Source organism: Pongo pygmaeus, chromosome 6 (genome assembly GCF_028885625.2).
Source record: "Pongo pygmaeus isolate AG05252 chromosome 6, NHGRI_mPonPyg2-v2.0_pri, whole genome shotgun sequence".
Classification (NCBI taxonomy): Eukaryota; Metazoa; Chordata; class Mammalia; order Primates; family Hominidae; genus Pongo; species Pongo pygmaeus.
This window is the reverse complement of record NC_072379.2, coordinates 86,937,688-86,955,090: the sequence shown is the minus strand read 5'-3', so window position 1 is coordinate 86,955,090 and position 17,403 is coordinate 86,937,688. Positions and strand designations below refer to the sequence as shown.

The following is a 17,403-nucleotide window of genomic DNA, read 5'->3' as shown; positions in this document are numbered from 1 at the left end:
AGACTACTAGAAGAAGGAGGAAGGAAGGGAGGCAAGGGTTAACAAACTATTGGGTATATGCTCAGTACCTGGGTGATGGGATCAGTCATACCTCAGACCTCAGAATCACACAATATACTCATGTAACAAACCTGCATGTGTACCCCTGAATCTAAAATAAAAGAGGGGAAAAAGAAAACAGTTTACCCACCGCTTCTCTTCTGTAGGAGTGGATATTCTAATTCCAGATTTAGTTTTCCTAAGTAGAATATGTTGAAGTTTTGTAATGATTCTTTCTTCTCTCTCTAGGGGAGTAGGTTGCATCTTTGTTGAAATGATCCAAGGAGTTGCTGCTTTTCCAGGAATGAAAGACATTCAGGATCAACTTGAACGAATATTTCTGGTAAGTCCTTTACAGAGTATTTCTAAAAAAATTGGTTTCTAATTAGTCACTTAGTGACAAATTCTATAGCAGTCTGTGGAAAAATAATTTAAAACAAAATTTGTTGTCACATTTGGTTCTAACATATTTTGGACCTTTGAAAAAGCAGGAAAACAGTTAAGAATTATGTTTTTATACTACTGTATGTGAATAACATGTCAAAGTGGTAAGAAGGAACGGGGCAGGAGAGGCAATATAGAGAAAGTAATGGGTCAAAAATGAAGGTTCTGACAGAATAATTCCAAATAATTAATGTAGATACTCCCTCCCCATCATGTAGGTGGAACTTAACTCTCCTGTCCCCCTTGACTGTGAGCTTTGATAACTTTCTTCCATAAAGCAGAGCATGGAGAGTGGGAAGATGATGACTTTACAACAGAGACACCAGTTAAACAGTACTTCCGTCAGGTTTTCAAGGCTATCATCATCAAAGATAAGTCATGTTAGTGGACTGTACCCTTGATATGATGTGTTGATAATGGCACCTCACCTCTGTGGTCTTCCTCCCCAAACCATAGCCCCAGTTAAATCATAAAAAATACATCACACAAGCCAAAACTGATGGACATTCTACAAAATACATGACTGGTAGTCTTCAAAACTGTCAAGGTCATCAAAAACAAGGAAAGTTTGAGAAACTGTCATAAATCACAGGAGACTGGGGAGACATAACAAGTCAATGTAATGTGGTCTCCTGGATGAAATACTAGAAAGGAAAAACATTATTAAGTATGTTGTTAATGTCAATGTACCAATGTGAATTTCTTAGCTGTGACAGTTGTACCATATTATGTAAGATTTTAATTAGAGGGAGAAACTGGGCGAGGGGTATACATGAGCTCTCTGTATTATGTTTTGTAACTTTTCTGTAAATCTTAAACTATTCTAAAATTAAAAGCTTATTTAAACTTTTGAAAATGTGTAAAATGTAAGTGTTCTGGAGCCAGACTATCTGGGCTTATCACCCTTCTCTGTCACGTTTTAGCCATGGGACTTTAAGCAAGGGGTTTATTAGTTCTCTGAGCTTTAGTTTTCTCATGGGTGAAATGAGGGATAATAATAGCACCTTCTTCATAGGTGGCTTTGAAGAATAATTGACTAATATATAAAGTTCTTTTAGGACTCTGCTTGGCATATAGTAAATACTTTACATATATATAAATCGTTGTTATTTTAATTACATCATTTTATGCCAGATATTCAGTAGAGCTTCCAGTAGAGCTAATATTCATATAAACCTATAATTTAAAACATGAAATCAGAGTTAGACAAATTAAGTAAGTGCAACATTTAAATATAGCTATCATATTAAGAATACAATCTGCAGTAGAACGTAGTGACACAAACTGAGGCTCCATCACTATTATATTCCCTTAATGTCAGCAATAAAATGGTAAGAAAAGAAGACTGGAAACTAGGAAATTAAAGCACATGTGATTCCTCTATGCAGTAGCCTATATCCCTGTGAGTTGCTGTGAGCTAACAACAAATGGACAGTCTGCGAAGTCCCTAACATAGCAACCATCCTCAAAGTATTGTCCTGTTGGTTTTGTTCTTTCAGAAACCATCTGTATCCACTTCCTTTCAATTTTATTTTATTCAACATCTATAAATTCTCACACACAAATGTTAACATGATTATAAAAATAGTGTATCTTTATAATGGAAAATTCCTACAGTGTCAAAATGGAAAAAAAGCTGAAAAATCACCCTTTGTCCTACTACCCAGAGAAAACCACATCTAGTATTTGGACATATATCTTCTATAGAGTTTTTCTATATGTATTTGAAAAGATTGAATCATATCTTGTATATTCTTTTGGAACCAGCTATTTCCACTAAACAATTTGTAATTAACACCTTTCAATGAAAAATAAATTCAGAAACCTATCATCATTCTTAATGACTGGGGAGTGTTTCGTTGTATGGATGAGACATTATTTACTTAACCAGCCCCATATAGATAGCTTGTTTTCAGTTTTTCACTATAATAAAATGCTGTCAGAAACATTCATTGCACAATCATCCTGTTAGTTAAGAATAATTATTAGAATAAGAAGTCCTTATTTCAATAAAATTTAATTTTTATAGACGTAGACTATTTGTTCATATCCATCCCTTCATTTAAACTCATGAAATCTACTCCCAAGAAAATCTCTTATTCACTTTATTGAAATTGTACTGAGTCTATAGAAATAATACAAAATTGTACTTTCCTATCCAAGATTAAATTATTTAATTTTATGGCTGTTAGCATAAATGTACAGTTTTTATAAACATGTTTGGTTTCTTGTTCTACTCAAGACTTTACTTTTATTCATTTATTTTAAATAACTTTTTCACAATAACTTTCTTAAAAATATAAACTGTTCCATATATTTTGTATTGACAAAAATGGCCTAGAGGGAACTTTAATGGGCTGTAGTTTATATAAATTTTTATGCAAAGACATATCTCCAAATATTTAGCATTTTTATTTACATAAAGCTCATGTATAATGATAATAATAGTATCACTAAATTATATTCTGATAATAATTTTCTAAACTTTAGACTCCGCTTTTCAGTCTCTGATAGCTGTTGAACAATAATTATGTAACTTGTCAAATTACTGATTTATGGTAGAATTATTACTGTACTGTATTTGAAAGCAGAAAACTTTAAAAAGGGAATTGTACTGAAAAGAAATAGCTCAACTTATATATTACTTTAGGTTGAATTATAAAGGAAAAGAAATTGTTATATAATTGAGATATATTATACAGCAACAGAACAAAAAGGTGAGTTTCATAAAAGCGTAATTTATTGACATAGCTTAGTCAAAGCTTTCATTTGAAATCTTTGTTTAACAGAAGTAATTTCCATTGGGTAATATCTTGTTGGATTACTTCTTGTATGAAATTTTTGCTATTATTTTTTAATTTTATGGCATTAGTTTCCCAATTTTATGGGTATTCAGAGACCTTTGAGCTATGACTAGGCTTTTAATAAGTCAGATAAATAAATCATTTTAAATTTCCCATGGGATTATTGATACACTAAACTACCATTGCTCTTGTTAGAGCACAGAGACCCTCAAATGCAGATAAGCATCATGATTTATGGCAATAATTCTTTCATTTACTGTAGTTATTTTACATGTCTAATGCCTCTTACAATAAAATGTCCTTTGATAATTAGGAAATGAAGATCATCATCTATATAAAATTACTGCTGTAGAATTAAATGATGTTATGTTTTGCCCTGAAGAATTAGACAAAGCCAGATAAAATCTAAAGAATTCTTTTGACATTAAATGTTATCATCTTAAATATTTTATTTTCTCCACTGAATTGTTTAAATTTGCAAATATTAGCTATATTGTCATACAAGTAGACTCTCTCAAGACTGGTGTGATCCTTGGAGGAGGAAATTTTATAAACCCAGTATGGTTAAATCACTGAGAAAAAAAAAATGCTTTTCCTCTGTGACCTTTTATGTCTAATCTTGGGAGGAATGACTATTAAATAGTGATTAGATCCACTTTAACAGGCCTATAGTATAAACTGCCAGAGACTCTTTTCTAAAGTGGCAATTGTATATCTGGCCTCTGGTACAGCATTGCCAAGGAGATAATCAACTTTGAAAAGTCGTGAAACATGGGATTATTTGGTTTGTTTTGTGTTTTAATACAAGGATTAAGTTCATTCATTTGCCTGTGAACTGTACATAGAAAGGTGGTTAATAACTTTGAAGCACAAAATTAATAGCTTGTTACCCAAGACAGCTAATATAATTAGCTCCCACACACTGAGTCTTTATAAAATATGTGAAAGGAGATAAAGATCGGTTAGTAAAAGTCTTTTATGTTTTTCTTTCTAAGGTTCTTTTTTCCCTATTCTCTTTTTTACTTCCTTTGGTTGAAGGGAGCAGTTCACCATTTTAACAAGTTCAGTGAATTCATTTCTGGAACATAATAACCGTGTTCATATATATAAGGTGAGCTGGGATATGCTCCAATCTGAAATTTCACTGTTAAATCATTTTCCTTGACATTGTGATACTTACATGCAAGAAAGGAAGGAAGATGATGGAATTTTCATGAATTATATTCAAGACATTTTGAATTGGCAGGTAAATAGGCACCTAATTCTCCAAGCAGTAACTCTCCTGTTAGGTGGAAAGAGTATTTATTTTCACTTCTTTAGCATTACCCAGTTTTTAATGTGGCATGGTGTATTCTATTCACCTCCATTAGTTGTAAAATAAGCAGCAAATGCATTCATTCAGGTGAATATATATTCAGAGTGACAAAATCACAAGTAATAAAAAATTTGTATTCTAAACATATTATTCTGAATAGAAAAAGAAGGGTACTTGTACAACCCTGGGAATATGTGTCTCTCTCACTTCAAAACAGCTGAACAAATGGCAGGGAATGCTTGCACAGCTGTCTGAAACCTTTGGCAGATGCTTCTGGGTCTCTGTGGCTCATGGCCCATTGTGTAACAGTCATGACAAAGGAGCTGGCATGATTCTGTTTTTCAGATCTGTTCTTTTTCTCTCTGTCTTTGAATGTTGATAACCCTGACAAATCACACCTTTCCTTGTCTCCTGGGTCTCCTGGCTTACAATGAAATTTCATCCACTGGTTGTTAAACTATTGTACATTATTTGACTGGTACAATTGTTAAAATAGTCCTCTTCATGAATATATGCCATTCAGAATTTGAGTGTGTGTGTTTGTGTGTGAGTGTCTGTGTGAGTGTGTGTGTGTGTGTGTGTGTAATAAGCCACATGCAACTTTGAAAGCTGCTATAGTACTCAGTCTGGCTTTTGAGTTGGATTATTCCTTAAGCTGCTGTGCTTTGCATTAAACTGACTGTGGAGATGTAGTTTGCAGATTCAGTTCCTGTCCTTGTTTCCTCCACGTGTCTCTGATTCCAGGGTCTTTAGAACTGGAACCGTAATCCTGCAGCTTCATGATTGGTTAGGGAAGCCTTGTAGAATGTAAGGGAAAGCTGATATCACCTCCTTGATGGTTATTACCATTCAAGTGGATGTATTATAACAGCCACATGGTTAGGATGGAATATTGCTACCACAGATTTGTATCATCATTACCATTACTGGATTTGCTTTAGGTCATTTCTGCCATACTACTTCAGCAGTTACTCTGTAGCAGTAGATACAATGAAGACATAAAAGAATTATGTGTCATGTTGTCAGCCTGTAGTAATGACCATGAAAATCAAGGCAGGTGGGCAAGGCATACTTTAGGAATGGAATCATGAATAATTGCTGAGCAATTGATCAGCAAATGTGAGACCCAGCAATAACAGTGGATTCTATATTAGTTAAAATACTGAACTGTAAGAGTTAAATGTTGTGCTTTAATCCAAGGTTTTTGTTTTCTACCCACCCTCACCCACTACCCCCAGCAAGCCACCTTTTCAAGTTGGACAGTAGTTTCTGCATCTGTAAAGGAGGAAGTTAAACTAAGTGATTTCAATATTGTCTTGTAGCTCTAACCATTTTTTATTGTTTTTAAATGCTTGATGTTACTGTATTATGTATAAGTTATGAGTGTTTAAAGAAAAATTGCTAAGAAAATTTTTATTAAGCACTAAAGAAAGTATAAGATTTGAAGTGAAAATAAGAGGGAAAAGGAGACATCAGGCAGTGGTATAGGAGTGGGTGGAGGGTGAGGTTGAATGTTCAAGACTGCACTTTGATAGTTTAGTATTTTTAAAACTCATTTTATCCATAATGTAATAAAACAGTATAACAGGAGGGTAATGTTAAGAGCATTTTAACAAAAGTAATACAGTACAGTGTGGCAGTATGTGCCTGTGGTCCCAGCTACTTGGAAAGTTGAGGTGGGAAGATCACTTAGCCCAGGAGTTCAAGGCTGCAGTGAGCTATGATTGTGCCACTGCACTCCAGCCTGCGTGACAGAATGAGACCCCATTTCTAGAAAAGAAAAATACAATGTGGATAAAATGATAAGTTCAACTGTATAAAGACTGGCAGAATTAGAGAATTAAACAACCCCTGTTGGGGTGAAGAATGTTGAAAATATTAAGCTACAATTTTTAAATCAGTTTTAGAAAAACAAATAGGGACAATAGATTATAATACTCTACCCCCCACCCTGGAACGAGTACCTCTTAATTTGTACTTGTTTCCTTCACGCTTCATCTATAGGCATAGTCATAATCTTTTTCAGAGAATCAACTGTATATAAGTAAAAGAAAAGTATGAGAAAAAAATCACCACCGAGATATAACCAACATTAAACAGTTTTGTATTCCCTTTTCTAGATTTTCACAATTGAGTTCATAATAAATTTATGGTTTTATGTTTAGCTTCTCTTTAACAGGAAATAGCCATTTCCAAGCCATTAATATATAATTGAAAATGTTATTTTAATTATACTATAATATCTTACAAATGTGCCCAAATAGAGAAACTCAAACATTTCTCTATTACTAGATAATTTGCTTACAGTTTTTATGCTACGGTAAGCATTGCATATTTTTACCACATTTAATTATTCATTCATTCAGCAAGATTATTAGGCACTCTATGTGACAGTCACTGTGACTATGGTGGTAAACCAAGAAACATAGCCCCTACTTGCTTCAAAAATATGGTCAGCTGAGCTACATTTGAATAGCTTCCAGGAAACCAGGTCAGAAAGATGTTGCAAAACTATTGTTACACATCTTGGATATAAGTGATGAGGAAAAGAGTCAAAGATAACTTAAAAGTTTCAAATTTGGGGAACTAAGTGATCAGCAATGTCATTGAAAATAATGGGAACATTGAAAAGGAGTACCACTGGAGGGAGAGGAAGAAGAGAGCTCAAGGTATTGGACTTTATGTGATAGTGGGTGACCTCAGATGGACATGTCCAGTGTATAACTCATACACAACAAAATCAGGGAGATGCATGGGAATCAAGGAGCCATTCACCCAAAAGAGACGATCTTGGCTCCCACATCATATTAGTTCTTGAATCATGAGAAGGTAGAGGGAAATGCAGTGGACCACTGCCTACCCTGTAGGGGATGTTCATGTTTTGCAGGATTGGAGGGTTAGACCAGGGGAGAAATCAGTACAGTGACACAAATCAAGGGAAGGGTGACCAGAAGAGAAATGAAGGGTAAGAACAGAAAAAGAAAATCACTCCCTGGAGCAAGATAATCCTTCAGCTCAGGTCTGTTCAGCGGGTAGGGGTGGTGGGTTATGAAGCCAGATTCCCTTCCTTGCTTGTTCCCAGCATGTTCTGCACACTGCTCATGTAGTTTGTGGCACATTGTATGTGCCCAGTAAATGCTTTTAGCCCAGAGGAAAAGAAAGATTTCCTGCCCCAAAAGTGTAAGAGTCAATACAGAAAACACATGTGGGTTTATTAAGAAAGGTTAGACTTTCCATGGTTTTTCAAAGGAGACCTGTGATTCTCCTTGATATTTCAGTGATGCTGGAGTGAAGGTGGGTGTAGCCTCAGAGGGATGCACTAGGTTGTCCACTCTTGGCTCTGCTTCTATTAAGATTTTGCATGTGAAACAGATCCCACTGCTGAAAGAAAGGTTGAAAAACCCTGGACTAATAAGATCTTAAGTTCCTCCCTGGTCAATAGTTCTATGAAAAAAAAAAAAAAAAAGTCTATGTGGAAGAAAAGTGTTCAGAAGAGATCCAGTGAAAATGAAGATGTTGGAAAAATAAACATTGAGTGGTTCATGTATGGAGACATTAGATGGATGTTCTAATAAAGAAAGTTCCATGCTTCTAAGCGAATAGAAATGTTGGTAGCAAACTCCAGTAAGGTCATTTGTCTTACGTGAAAGCTAAGACAGTGGGATATCCATCTGTAGAATAGCTAATCACATTACTGCTTAAAAAGAAACTTCTATTAAAAGACAACCTGTTTGTGACCCAGAGATTTGAATTAACTCACATAGTGAAAAAACTTTTTTTACTTCAGTGTTTTTGCATTGGAGTACCACAGACTTTCTATAAAATGGAAAACGAGAACACTTTAATTAAATCATTCATTTTCTAAGTTATTCATTTATTCAACAGATATTTATTATGTGCTTACTCTGGGCTAACTAATCTTTTCATGGTTTGAGGAGACCGCAGTACACAAAATAACATTCCTGCTCTCATAGAACTGATATTCCTGTAAGGAAAGATAGTGAGAAAATAAATATATAATGTGTTTCTTAAGTGCTATTCTGAGAGATGCCATTTTACATACCATGTTCTGGGGAGTTTTCTCTCAGAGGTGATACTTGTTCACTGAAGTTTGTAAGGGCACCAAACTCACGAATAACAGGGATCAGAGCATTTGAGGCAGAGGGAGTAGCAACTTGGGTGGGTTTAATGATAATAGTATTAAATGAGAATTCTCATGCCGGCATATGTTAAATTAAGGATCATTCTCCCATGTATTGAAGTCATCCTTTATATGAAGCATTTTCTTACTTGGGAAATGCTTGCTTTGTGTGGAACATTAAGTTTCTGTATATGTTACAATTCAGGCATTAGATTGAGTGAATCCACAGAGTTTGAAGTACAACTGAATATGTATTCCAAGTAGGAATTATGCTGGGGCTAGGGATTTGGGCTTTCTGAGTCAGTTCACCATGAGAGTTAGTATAGATAGAAGAAAATGGAAATGTTTCTGTTTTGGAGAGTAGATGATAGTTCAGAAGGGAGGAAGAATGTCCAGAGGATGAAGAGACCCAGAGAGTGCTTTTTTTGAAAGTCAAAAGTAGAAGAATTTCAAGAAGGAACTATGTATCAGCTGCATCAAATACTCAGAAAGCTGAGTCAGGCCGCTGGTTGGTAACTTTTGAGTGCTGAATATGTGAAGCCAGGTTACAATGGATTTAAAGGGTGAAGGGGTAGTGAAGAATTGGGAAACACTGAGCCTGTAGACAACTTTGAGAATTGGGTCAATGAAGAGAATTGATGTCACCTTGAGGATATTTTTCAATCAATATTCATATATTTTATAATCTAAGTTATTTTTAAAATAATGAAAACCAGTATATTTGTAAGGTAAAGGACACCAAAGATCCAAGAAGGCATACTGGATGGATCGAGGTATTGGAGCAGGCAAGAGAGGACGGGTGGAGGAGATAGTGCCTTGAAATGTGGATGAAAAATTTTTCCGAAAGAAAGGAAAGAAGAAGGGGAAGGAAGGAGAGGGAGATTTCAATAAATGTTTTGGAGGAGAAAGAAGAAATTTGAAGATTTTATGATCTGCATGATTCCTACGTGAAAGGGAGTGGGGTATGGCTGGCACAGTGATGTGCATATGGAGGGCAGATGTTGAGGGAATGGATAATATTCATAATGCTGGTGAAATAATAAATGATTTGCAACTGATGATAGGAGGAAATAGTTGCTGACTAGATTTTTAATCTATTTTTTATCTGAGACATTGTTATGGAAATAGAAATGTTGTCTTCCCAATTTCTGATTTGTGATGGTTTATTTACTTTCCTATTAACATAAGAATGCTTTTATATATTTCTACCACCTGTAAATATTTCCCAGTTGTAGTAAATTTTACCAAAGACTTTTCTGGAGGCTATGGTTTACCTCTGTGATCTGTCTTAAATGTTTTGAAAAAAATTTAACCTAATGTATTGCTGTTTAATATTACTGTCTTTTTAATATACATGACTTTATTTTTAACATATATGACTACTTCCTGGTTGTTCTGGGTATGTTTTCTTATGTAACCACCTCAAAATCCCCTAGTTTAAATAAACAATAATCATTTTTTAATTTTCTTTTATGGTTTCAGGGTCAGGAATTCAGTAAGAGCTTGGGCAGTTCTGGACTTGGGTTGCAGACACATGGTAGCTGGAGCTCGACTAATCAGGGTGGGAGCAGTTGGGACTAGCCAAACATTCCTGTTTCTTTCTTCAGAGTCTTAGGGCTCTCCAAGGGTTTTTGCCATGTGGGCTGGTTTGGACTTCCTTATGTCATGGTGGTTGGGTTCCAAGAGTGGGTGGCCCAAGAGGACCAGATGGAAACTGTGTGGTTTCTCTTAATTTAGCTTCGGAAGTCACGCAGTAACTCTCTCCTGGTCAGAGCAGTCACAAACCCTCACCTAAAGTCAAGGGAAGGGGACATAGATCCCATTTGTACATAAGAATGTCCAGAGTGTTGGGGCTGTGTTTTCAAGCTGCCACACTGACCATGTAAATTTTCATTAGAGCATATCACCAAGTCGAGCTGATAAACAGCTTTGTAGGGAAAAAGCTCCAGGAAACAATTTCATCAAGTTCCTGAATTTTTTCTTTTTCCCATACTCCTTATAGCTATTATATTACTGCTTCCCATGCTAAATATAAAGCGTCAGTTGTCAAGAGTGTTACTTGGTGGGTCATGAGGTCCCTCATTTGCTCACCCTTTTTTCTTCCCTTTTTGACTATCAAGTTCACAGATGTGTCAGACTGAAAAAGATGGTGAAATACTGCCATAGTGTGACACATCTGAGGCAAGTGAGGAGGTGGTGACACTTCTTAGCAGATTCCCTGAATGTTATCCATAAAGCGTGTTTTCATAATTCACATTCTGCCTTTGAGTAAAACTTTCATCTGCAGAATACTTCCCCACGTAAATCTTATTTCTCAGAACATTACATATGTTATCTCTTGAGGTGAGCAGCATCTAAGATGGCTCCTAGTGTGCCCACCGCCTGGCGTTTATGCCCTTGTGTAATGCTGTCCCCTTGAGTGTGGGCTGGACCTCGTCACTTGCTTCTAATGGATAGAATGTGGCAAAAGTGATAGGATATCACTTCTGAGACTAGGTGACAAAATGATTGTTACTTTTTGCTCACTTTCTCTTCCTCTCTTACCGGCTCACTCTGAGGGAAGCCAGCTGCTATGTTACCGGTTGCTCTGAGGAGGGGCCCTCATATCAAGGAACTGATGTTTCCAGCCAACAGCCGGTGTAAACCTGAGGCTTGACCTAAGCCTTGTGAGTGAGCTTAGAAGTGGATGCCTCCCCAGAGGAGACCACAGCCGTGGTTAACATCTTAATTGCCTCCTTGTGAAAGACTGAGCCAAAGGCACCTAGCCAAGATTCGTTGGAATTCCTGACCAAAGAAAACTATAAGATAATAAGTGTTTGTTACTTAAACCCACTGGGTTTTGTGGTAACTTGTTCCACACCAATAATTACCTAATATAACTCTTTTATAGAGATATACTAATAGATAACTAATATATCCCATGACCAAGAAAGAGTAGATACTATTATTACTCTTATTTTATAGCAGAGAAAATTATCTTTGGAGATCATATGAACTTCCCTAAGAAGACATGTTTAGTGTGTGCCAGAACTGAGACTAAATGCCAAATCTGCTTACTCTTTCATCAGAATACTCTGTTTTGTCTTTCTGTTGGGTTGTTTTTGCTCTGATTCTTAATCAGGAGTATGTCTTAGAAGACTTAGAGTTATTTGTTGAATGCACATTCTTAGACCCCACTCAGGACCTTCTGAATCAGAGTCTCAGGGGATGGGACATCCCTCTGTAGTCAAACAGATAAGCAGTCCCTGGTTGATGAGTTCTCTTAAGAACTCTACTCTAAAAGATACATGGAATTCTTTGAAATGTTAAGCACGTTTTAAATTTCCTGGCCTTATGTGACAGCCTTAAAACCTAGATAGTGTGGACATTCTATCTGGAATGTGGAAATCATTCTTCGGTTAGACTGAGTCCTTTGTTTCTCACAGAGATACTTTTGATAGGACCTCAAGGGACCCTCCCTTATAATGAGTATATTCATGGCTTTGTGCTACTAGTATCAGGTGACTATTATTAGAATTGCATACACAAGCAAATGAAGATTTGTAATCATCATGTCCCAGCACTGTGACTTCTTATCTTGGCTGGCCACTTGATTGACATTCTGTTTTCCACTCTCATTTTGCAACTTACCTTTTCTTATGCTTCAGAAATCTTTACCCTCAAGGATAAATCTGTCTGGGATGTTAATCTTTTAGTGAGGCATGAGTTCATTTAAAACCTGACCTTGTATCATCTCCTGCCCAACCCCCTGCAAGAAAAAAGCCTCCTCGAAATATTCTATCCTAAATTGATTTCTTATGTCTCACTATTACATAACTTGATAAAAAGCTATGGCTGTTCGATTAAAATTTATCATAAAATAATCTACCCAAGTCATTGAAGCATTTCCCTTAGAGAACAGTTTTATTCTAAGTCAAGTTAACAGATTATCTGACCTTGGAGCTGAATTTGTCCTCTATCTCGTTTGTCTCTTTTGACAATGACAGTCATACATTTCCAGGTAATGTGTATGTATGGAGGCTATGGCTTTCATATTCTTACTAAAATCTCTTTGTGGGTTTAGTTGTACTGGAAGTGTTGAAAACTATATTTTAGATGTACCATTCAATTAAATTTTTCTTAATATAATACCTAATATAAATTCAGGCTTCTATTAATTTTGAATAACTCTAGACATGAAAACTGTCAGTGAATCTGAGTCTCTGTGTGAGAATATATTCTCCAGGACAAAAGCAAATGTCAGTATTGTCATATTTTACCTTTCATGTTGGTCAATCCCTGGTAAAGACGCAAGAATTGGTTTAGAGACACATATGGTGCTGTTAAACTTCTGTGCCTAAGTATCTGCCAGTTTTTCCTCTTCCTCTATCTCCAATGTCTAAATATAACCCATCATTCAAAATATATGAAATATTCCCCCTCACCAGTGAATTTTTCTCTGATTTTTCAATTGGAAATTTTCTTTCCTCCTCCTGGACCTCTTGGTCTCTTTGCCCAAACTTTCTGGTGTCTCTCTTCAGTGTCTGCCTTGCACTGCAGCTGTTTTGCTCTTATTCTCCTAATAGAGTTTAGGATTTGAGAGTAGAGGTAAGAAGATAAGGACTACTTTGTGTGGAGCAAATAGTATGTGCCCTGACGCGGTTTAGATATTGACTTGTGATGACAGAATTATTGCAGAGGCCAAGGATATTTCTTGAACTTCTCTGTGTTCCTTTTTAAATACATCTTTTGGAGAATTCTGTGGGAATGAAGTTAGAACCAAAGTTTAAAAATTAAAGTTGGTTTTCCTTCTTTCATTTGTTCATTTAAAAATAGATGCAAATTCATGCTTTTTGTTAGTTTCTCTTCTTGCAGTTCTTTGTTCTAATAATACCTAAATCACTAATGGCAGATAACATTTAACATTCAGATGCAGAGTTCTTTTTTCTTGAAGCTCAAGAGAACAAGTTACTATCAATTTGCTCTAAGTAAAATTTGGTATTAAAAATGTTTCATGTTTGCCAAGTAGAAAGTAAACAGCTGAGAGGTGTTAATAAAACCTTTTTGGGAGAATAATATTAGGTTCTTTTCTTGGCTCTCATATTATTCATAATAAAATGAAATATTGCTTATCTCTCATATAGAATAGTGACATATGCACATTTAATTTGATTATTGACTCTTGGGATGTGATTCAAGTCATTCAGCAGTTGCGAGTGTCTTTGATAAGCCTGGCAATGGGCTTCAATGAACTTCTATTTTGAAGAAGTTTGACAAAATTTTTATTGAATGTTCTTTCTACTGCTTAGTACTGGGAATGCCACTCTGAGGATATTATGAAGGTAAAATAATAAAGGAACTAAAATTGATTTTCAATTCCTTATTACTTTTCTACCTTATACGAAAAATCTTTTTTAGGCATAAATAATCAGATAGTGCATAGAGTGGCTCATCTCATTATTTTGATCTTCCTAATATACCATGATGTCAAATTAGATGTGAAATGGAAAAGGATTAACTTGAATGACATTTTAACTGCCTTTCTAGCAAAAAATATTTTAGATGAATATAATGTGTTTTTTGTTTATCTTTCCAAATGTTAAGCTAATTTTTACAAGCAATAAAATATGCTATTATATGAGAAGTCTCAGTACCTTCCACTTAATTTTGTTGTCAACCTAAAACTACTTTAAAAAATAAAATATATGATTAAAAAAAAGGATGTTGTGGATGAATAAAAGCAGAATACTGTCCACAAAATCCATTCTTTTCTTTTGAGTTAATAGTAAGATTGTCCTTTCAGGAATTTCATCTTCTGTCAGTGAGACACAGTGCAGAAGAGAATAGACACTTGGGCAATAAAAATATTTATTCCCGGACAGTATTATGGAAACTGTGGTAGGTGGGGTAGAGAGGTATCTTAGTCCATTTTCTGTTGCTGTAATAGAATACCACAGACTGGGTAACTTAAAAACAAAATACGCCGGGCGTGGTGGCTCACACCTGTAATCCCAGCACTTTGGGAGGCCCAGGTGGGCAGATCACGAGGTCAGGAGATCAAGATCGTCCTGGCTAACACAGTGAAACCCCGTCTCTATTAGGAATACAAAAAATTAGCTGGGCGTGGTCAGGCGCCTGTAGTCCCAGCTACTCGGGAGGCTGAGGCAGGAGAATGGCCTGAACCCGGGAGGCGGAGCTTGCAGTGAGCAGAGATCGCGCCACTGCACTCCAGCCTGGGCGACAGAGTGAGACTCCATCTCAAAAATAAAAAAAAAAATTAAATAAATAAATAAATAAATACATAAATACATAAATTTACTTCTTAGAGTTCTGGAGGCTGGGAAGTGCAAGGCTGAGGGGTTGCTTCTGGTGAGGGCCTTCTTATGTCGTAACGTCATGGAGAGTATCAGATGGCTTGAGGGCAAGAGCATGTCAGCTCCGGTTCTCTTTTTCTCTTCTTATGAAGCCACCAGTTCCATCATGGGGGGCCTACCCTGCTGAGTTTATCTAGTTCTAATTACCTCCCAAAGGCCCCATCTCCAAATGTCATCAACACGTGAATTTGTGGATTAGGTTTCCAAAACTCGAAGTTTGGGGGAACACATTAAAACTGTAGCAGGAGGTGGTGCCAAAATAAGAAAATGCCAGGCTATGAAGCAGAGGAATTAACAGTATAATAGGGGATCAAGGTGAAGCATTAAAAACCTGTCACCAGGGCCGGGCAGGGTGGCTCACGCCTGTAATCCCAGCACTTTAGGAGGTCGAGGTGGGCAGATCACGAGGTCAGGAGTTTGAGACCAGCCTGGCCAACATGGTGAAACCCCGCCTCTACTAAAAAAAAAAAAAAAAAAAAAAATACAAAAATTAGCCAGGCATGGTGGCGTGTGCCTGTAGTCCCAGCTACTCGGGAGGCTGAAGCAGGAGAATCACTTGAACCTGGGAGGCGGAGGTTGCAGTGAGCCGAGATCATGCCACTGCACTCCAGCCTGGGTGACAGAGCGAGACTCTGTCACAAAACAAAAACCTGTCATCAGTACTCTGGGGTAGGAAAAACTGTTGAGGGACATTGCTGCTGATCTTCTCCTTCCTGTGTATTTAAGTTGGTATGCATTGGTTAAAATGGCAGCATTCACTTATTTGAGCAGAGCTGTGTCAACATTACTTCAAAAAAGGTAAGAAATACGATACCGTATTATCATTCACACAAAACTCAGCAACTTTTAATAGAAAATAATTAACCTTCTACTCTTGAGTTTTAAGAGTGGCCTATTTGTTCAAACATAGATATTTTGTGGTTTACAAAAAATTATTATTACTTAGTAGTATAACTGTTCTGTCTCAGCCACCACTTTAGCATTTCCTTAATACCAATTTGAAAAAAGTAATGACTGAGCCATATGATGAAATAGTTTCATCTTCTCTAGAGATGTATACAATTATTTGACTTCTAGTTTCTAAAGTGATGATTTTATTTATGAAAATACCACAATAAGCAAGCTGAATTTTTTTTATTGTTTCAGTAAGCCAACTGCTTGGTATTTCTTTGCTTAGAAAGTTAGTGAGCTGAAAAATACACAGTAGAATGCTCACTTCCTCTTGCTTTTTGACTTACCATCCCCTGTAGGCCTGCAGCCCGGGAATGGAGTTTGACAAATGCCAGGAATCTAGCCTATAATTTGTGTTTAGTGTTCAAAACCCTATACTTAAGTAAAAAGAACTACAAACCAGTCTTCTGTAGGCTACTTCCAATTCACTGCTCAATATTTTGCCATCTCTTTTTGTGTGATCCTGTGGCTGTGGCTTACTTTTTGCCAAAAAACAGCTGTGGCTTACTTTTTGCTGATGTACACACTTATTCCAGATTGTTTCCACCGATAGCCAGGCCTGACAAGCCACACCATATGTTCATAACATTGGGATAGGATTCAAGAAAGTGATAGAAGGATATAGCCAGGTACATCACAAGATACCGAGATTCGTGTTAGTATAAGTAGTTTATTAAGGTGTTGCTACAATGACAGATAGTACTCTTTATTCCCTCCACATAACCCAGGCTGCTCTTTGAGAACTTTTCTTGCTTCAGGGCTACCTGTGACAATATGTAGGACAAGTTTTAGAAAACAGAAAAAGAAAGACAAAGATGAGAATTTGTTTTAAGAGGCTCTTTCCCAAAGTCTTAAGAAAGGAGATTATCTAAGTGAGGTCTTCACATTTAATGACATTCTCAAAACAGCAGTTTGTGAAGCAAATCATCTAGAATGTTTATGCTTTGGGAAATTCAGGGGGTCAACATAGTAACTAAGAGGATTACACATTTAAAACTCAGTGCATTTCTAAATGCCTTTATTCATATTTGTATGGTCTTCGCTGGAATAAAATTTATGGGAGCAAGCTATTCATGTCAGATTAGTTTTTGGAAATACATAACTAAATTCAGAAATAGCAACTACAGATCAGCAGGCAAAAATATTAGTTTTTTGTTATTGTTACTGGTTTTTTTGTCTTAAACTCTGAAAACTCTTAAAATTAATCTTTACCTTTATGCTCTGAAGCAGCTTTTGGTTAGAGATGCTTTCTTTTCTTTTGTTCTAGTTCATCTGTTTATGAAAAAATGTTATCCCAATGAAATAGGCTTTTAAATATTGGGGAGAAACAGTATACTGTCTAGGATGACAGATTAA

General features: G+C 36.2%; 1 protein-coding gene across 7 annotated transcripts in view; it reads left to right on the top strand.

Annotated features, from left to right (window-relative positions):
• CDK14 (cyclin dependent kinase 14) overlaps nt 1-17,403 on the top strand; it is a 592,881-nt gene that overhangs the window by 372,736 nt on the left and 202,742 nt on the right. For all 7 annotated transcript variants that reach the window (XM_054495986.2, XM_063667603.1, XM_054495990.2 and 4 more), the window contains one exon: nt 289-382. In XM_054495986.2, coding sequence (XP_054351961.1) covers nt 289-382 — 94 coding nt within the window. The remainder of the gene's footprint in view (nt 1-288; nt 383-17,403) is intronic.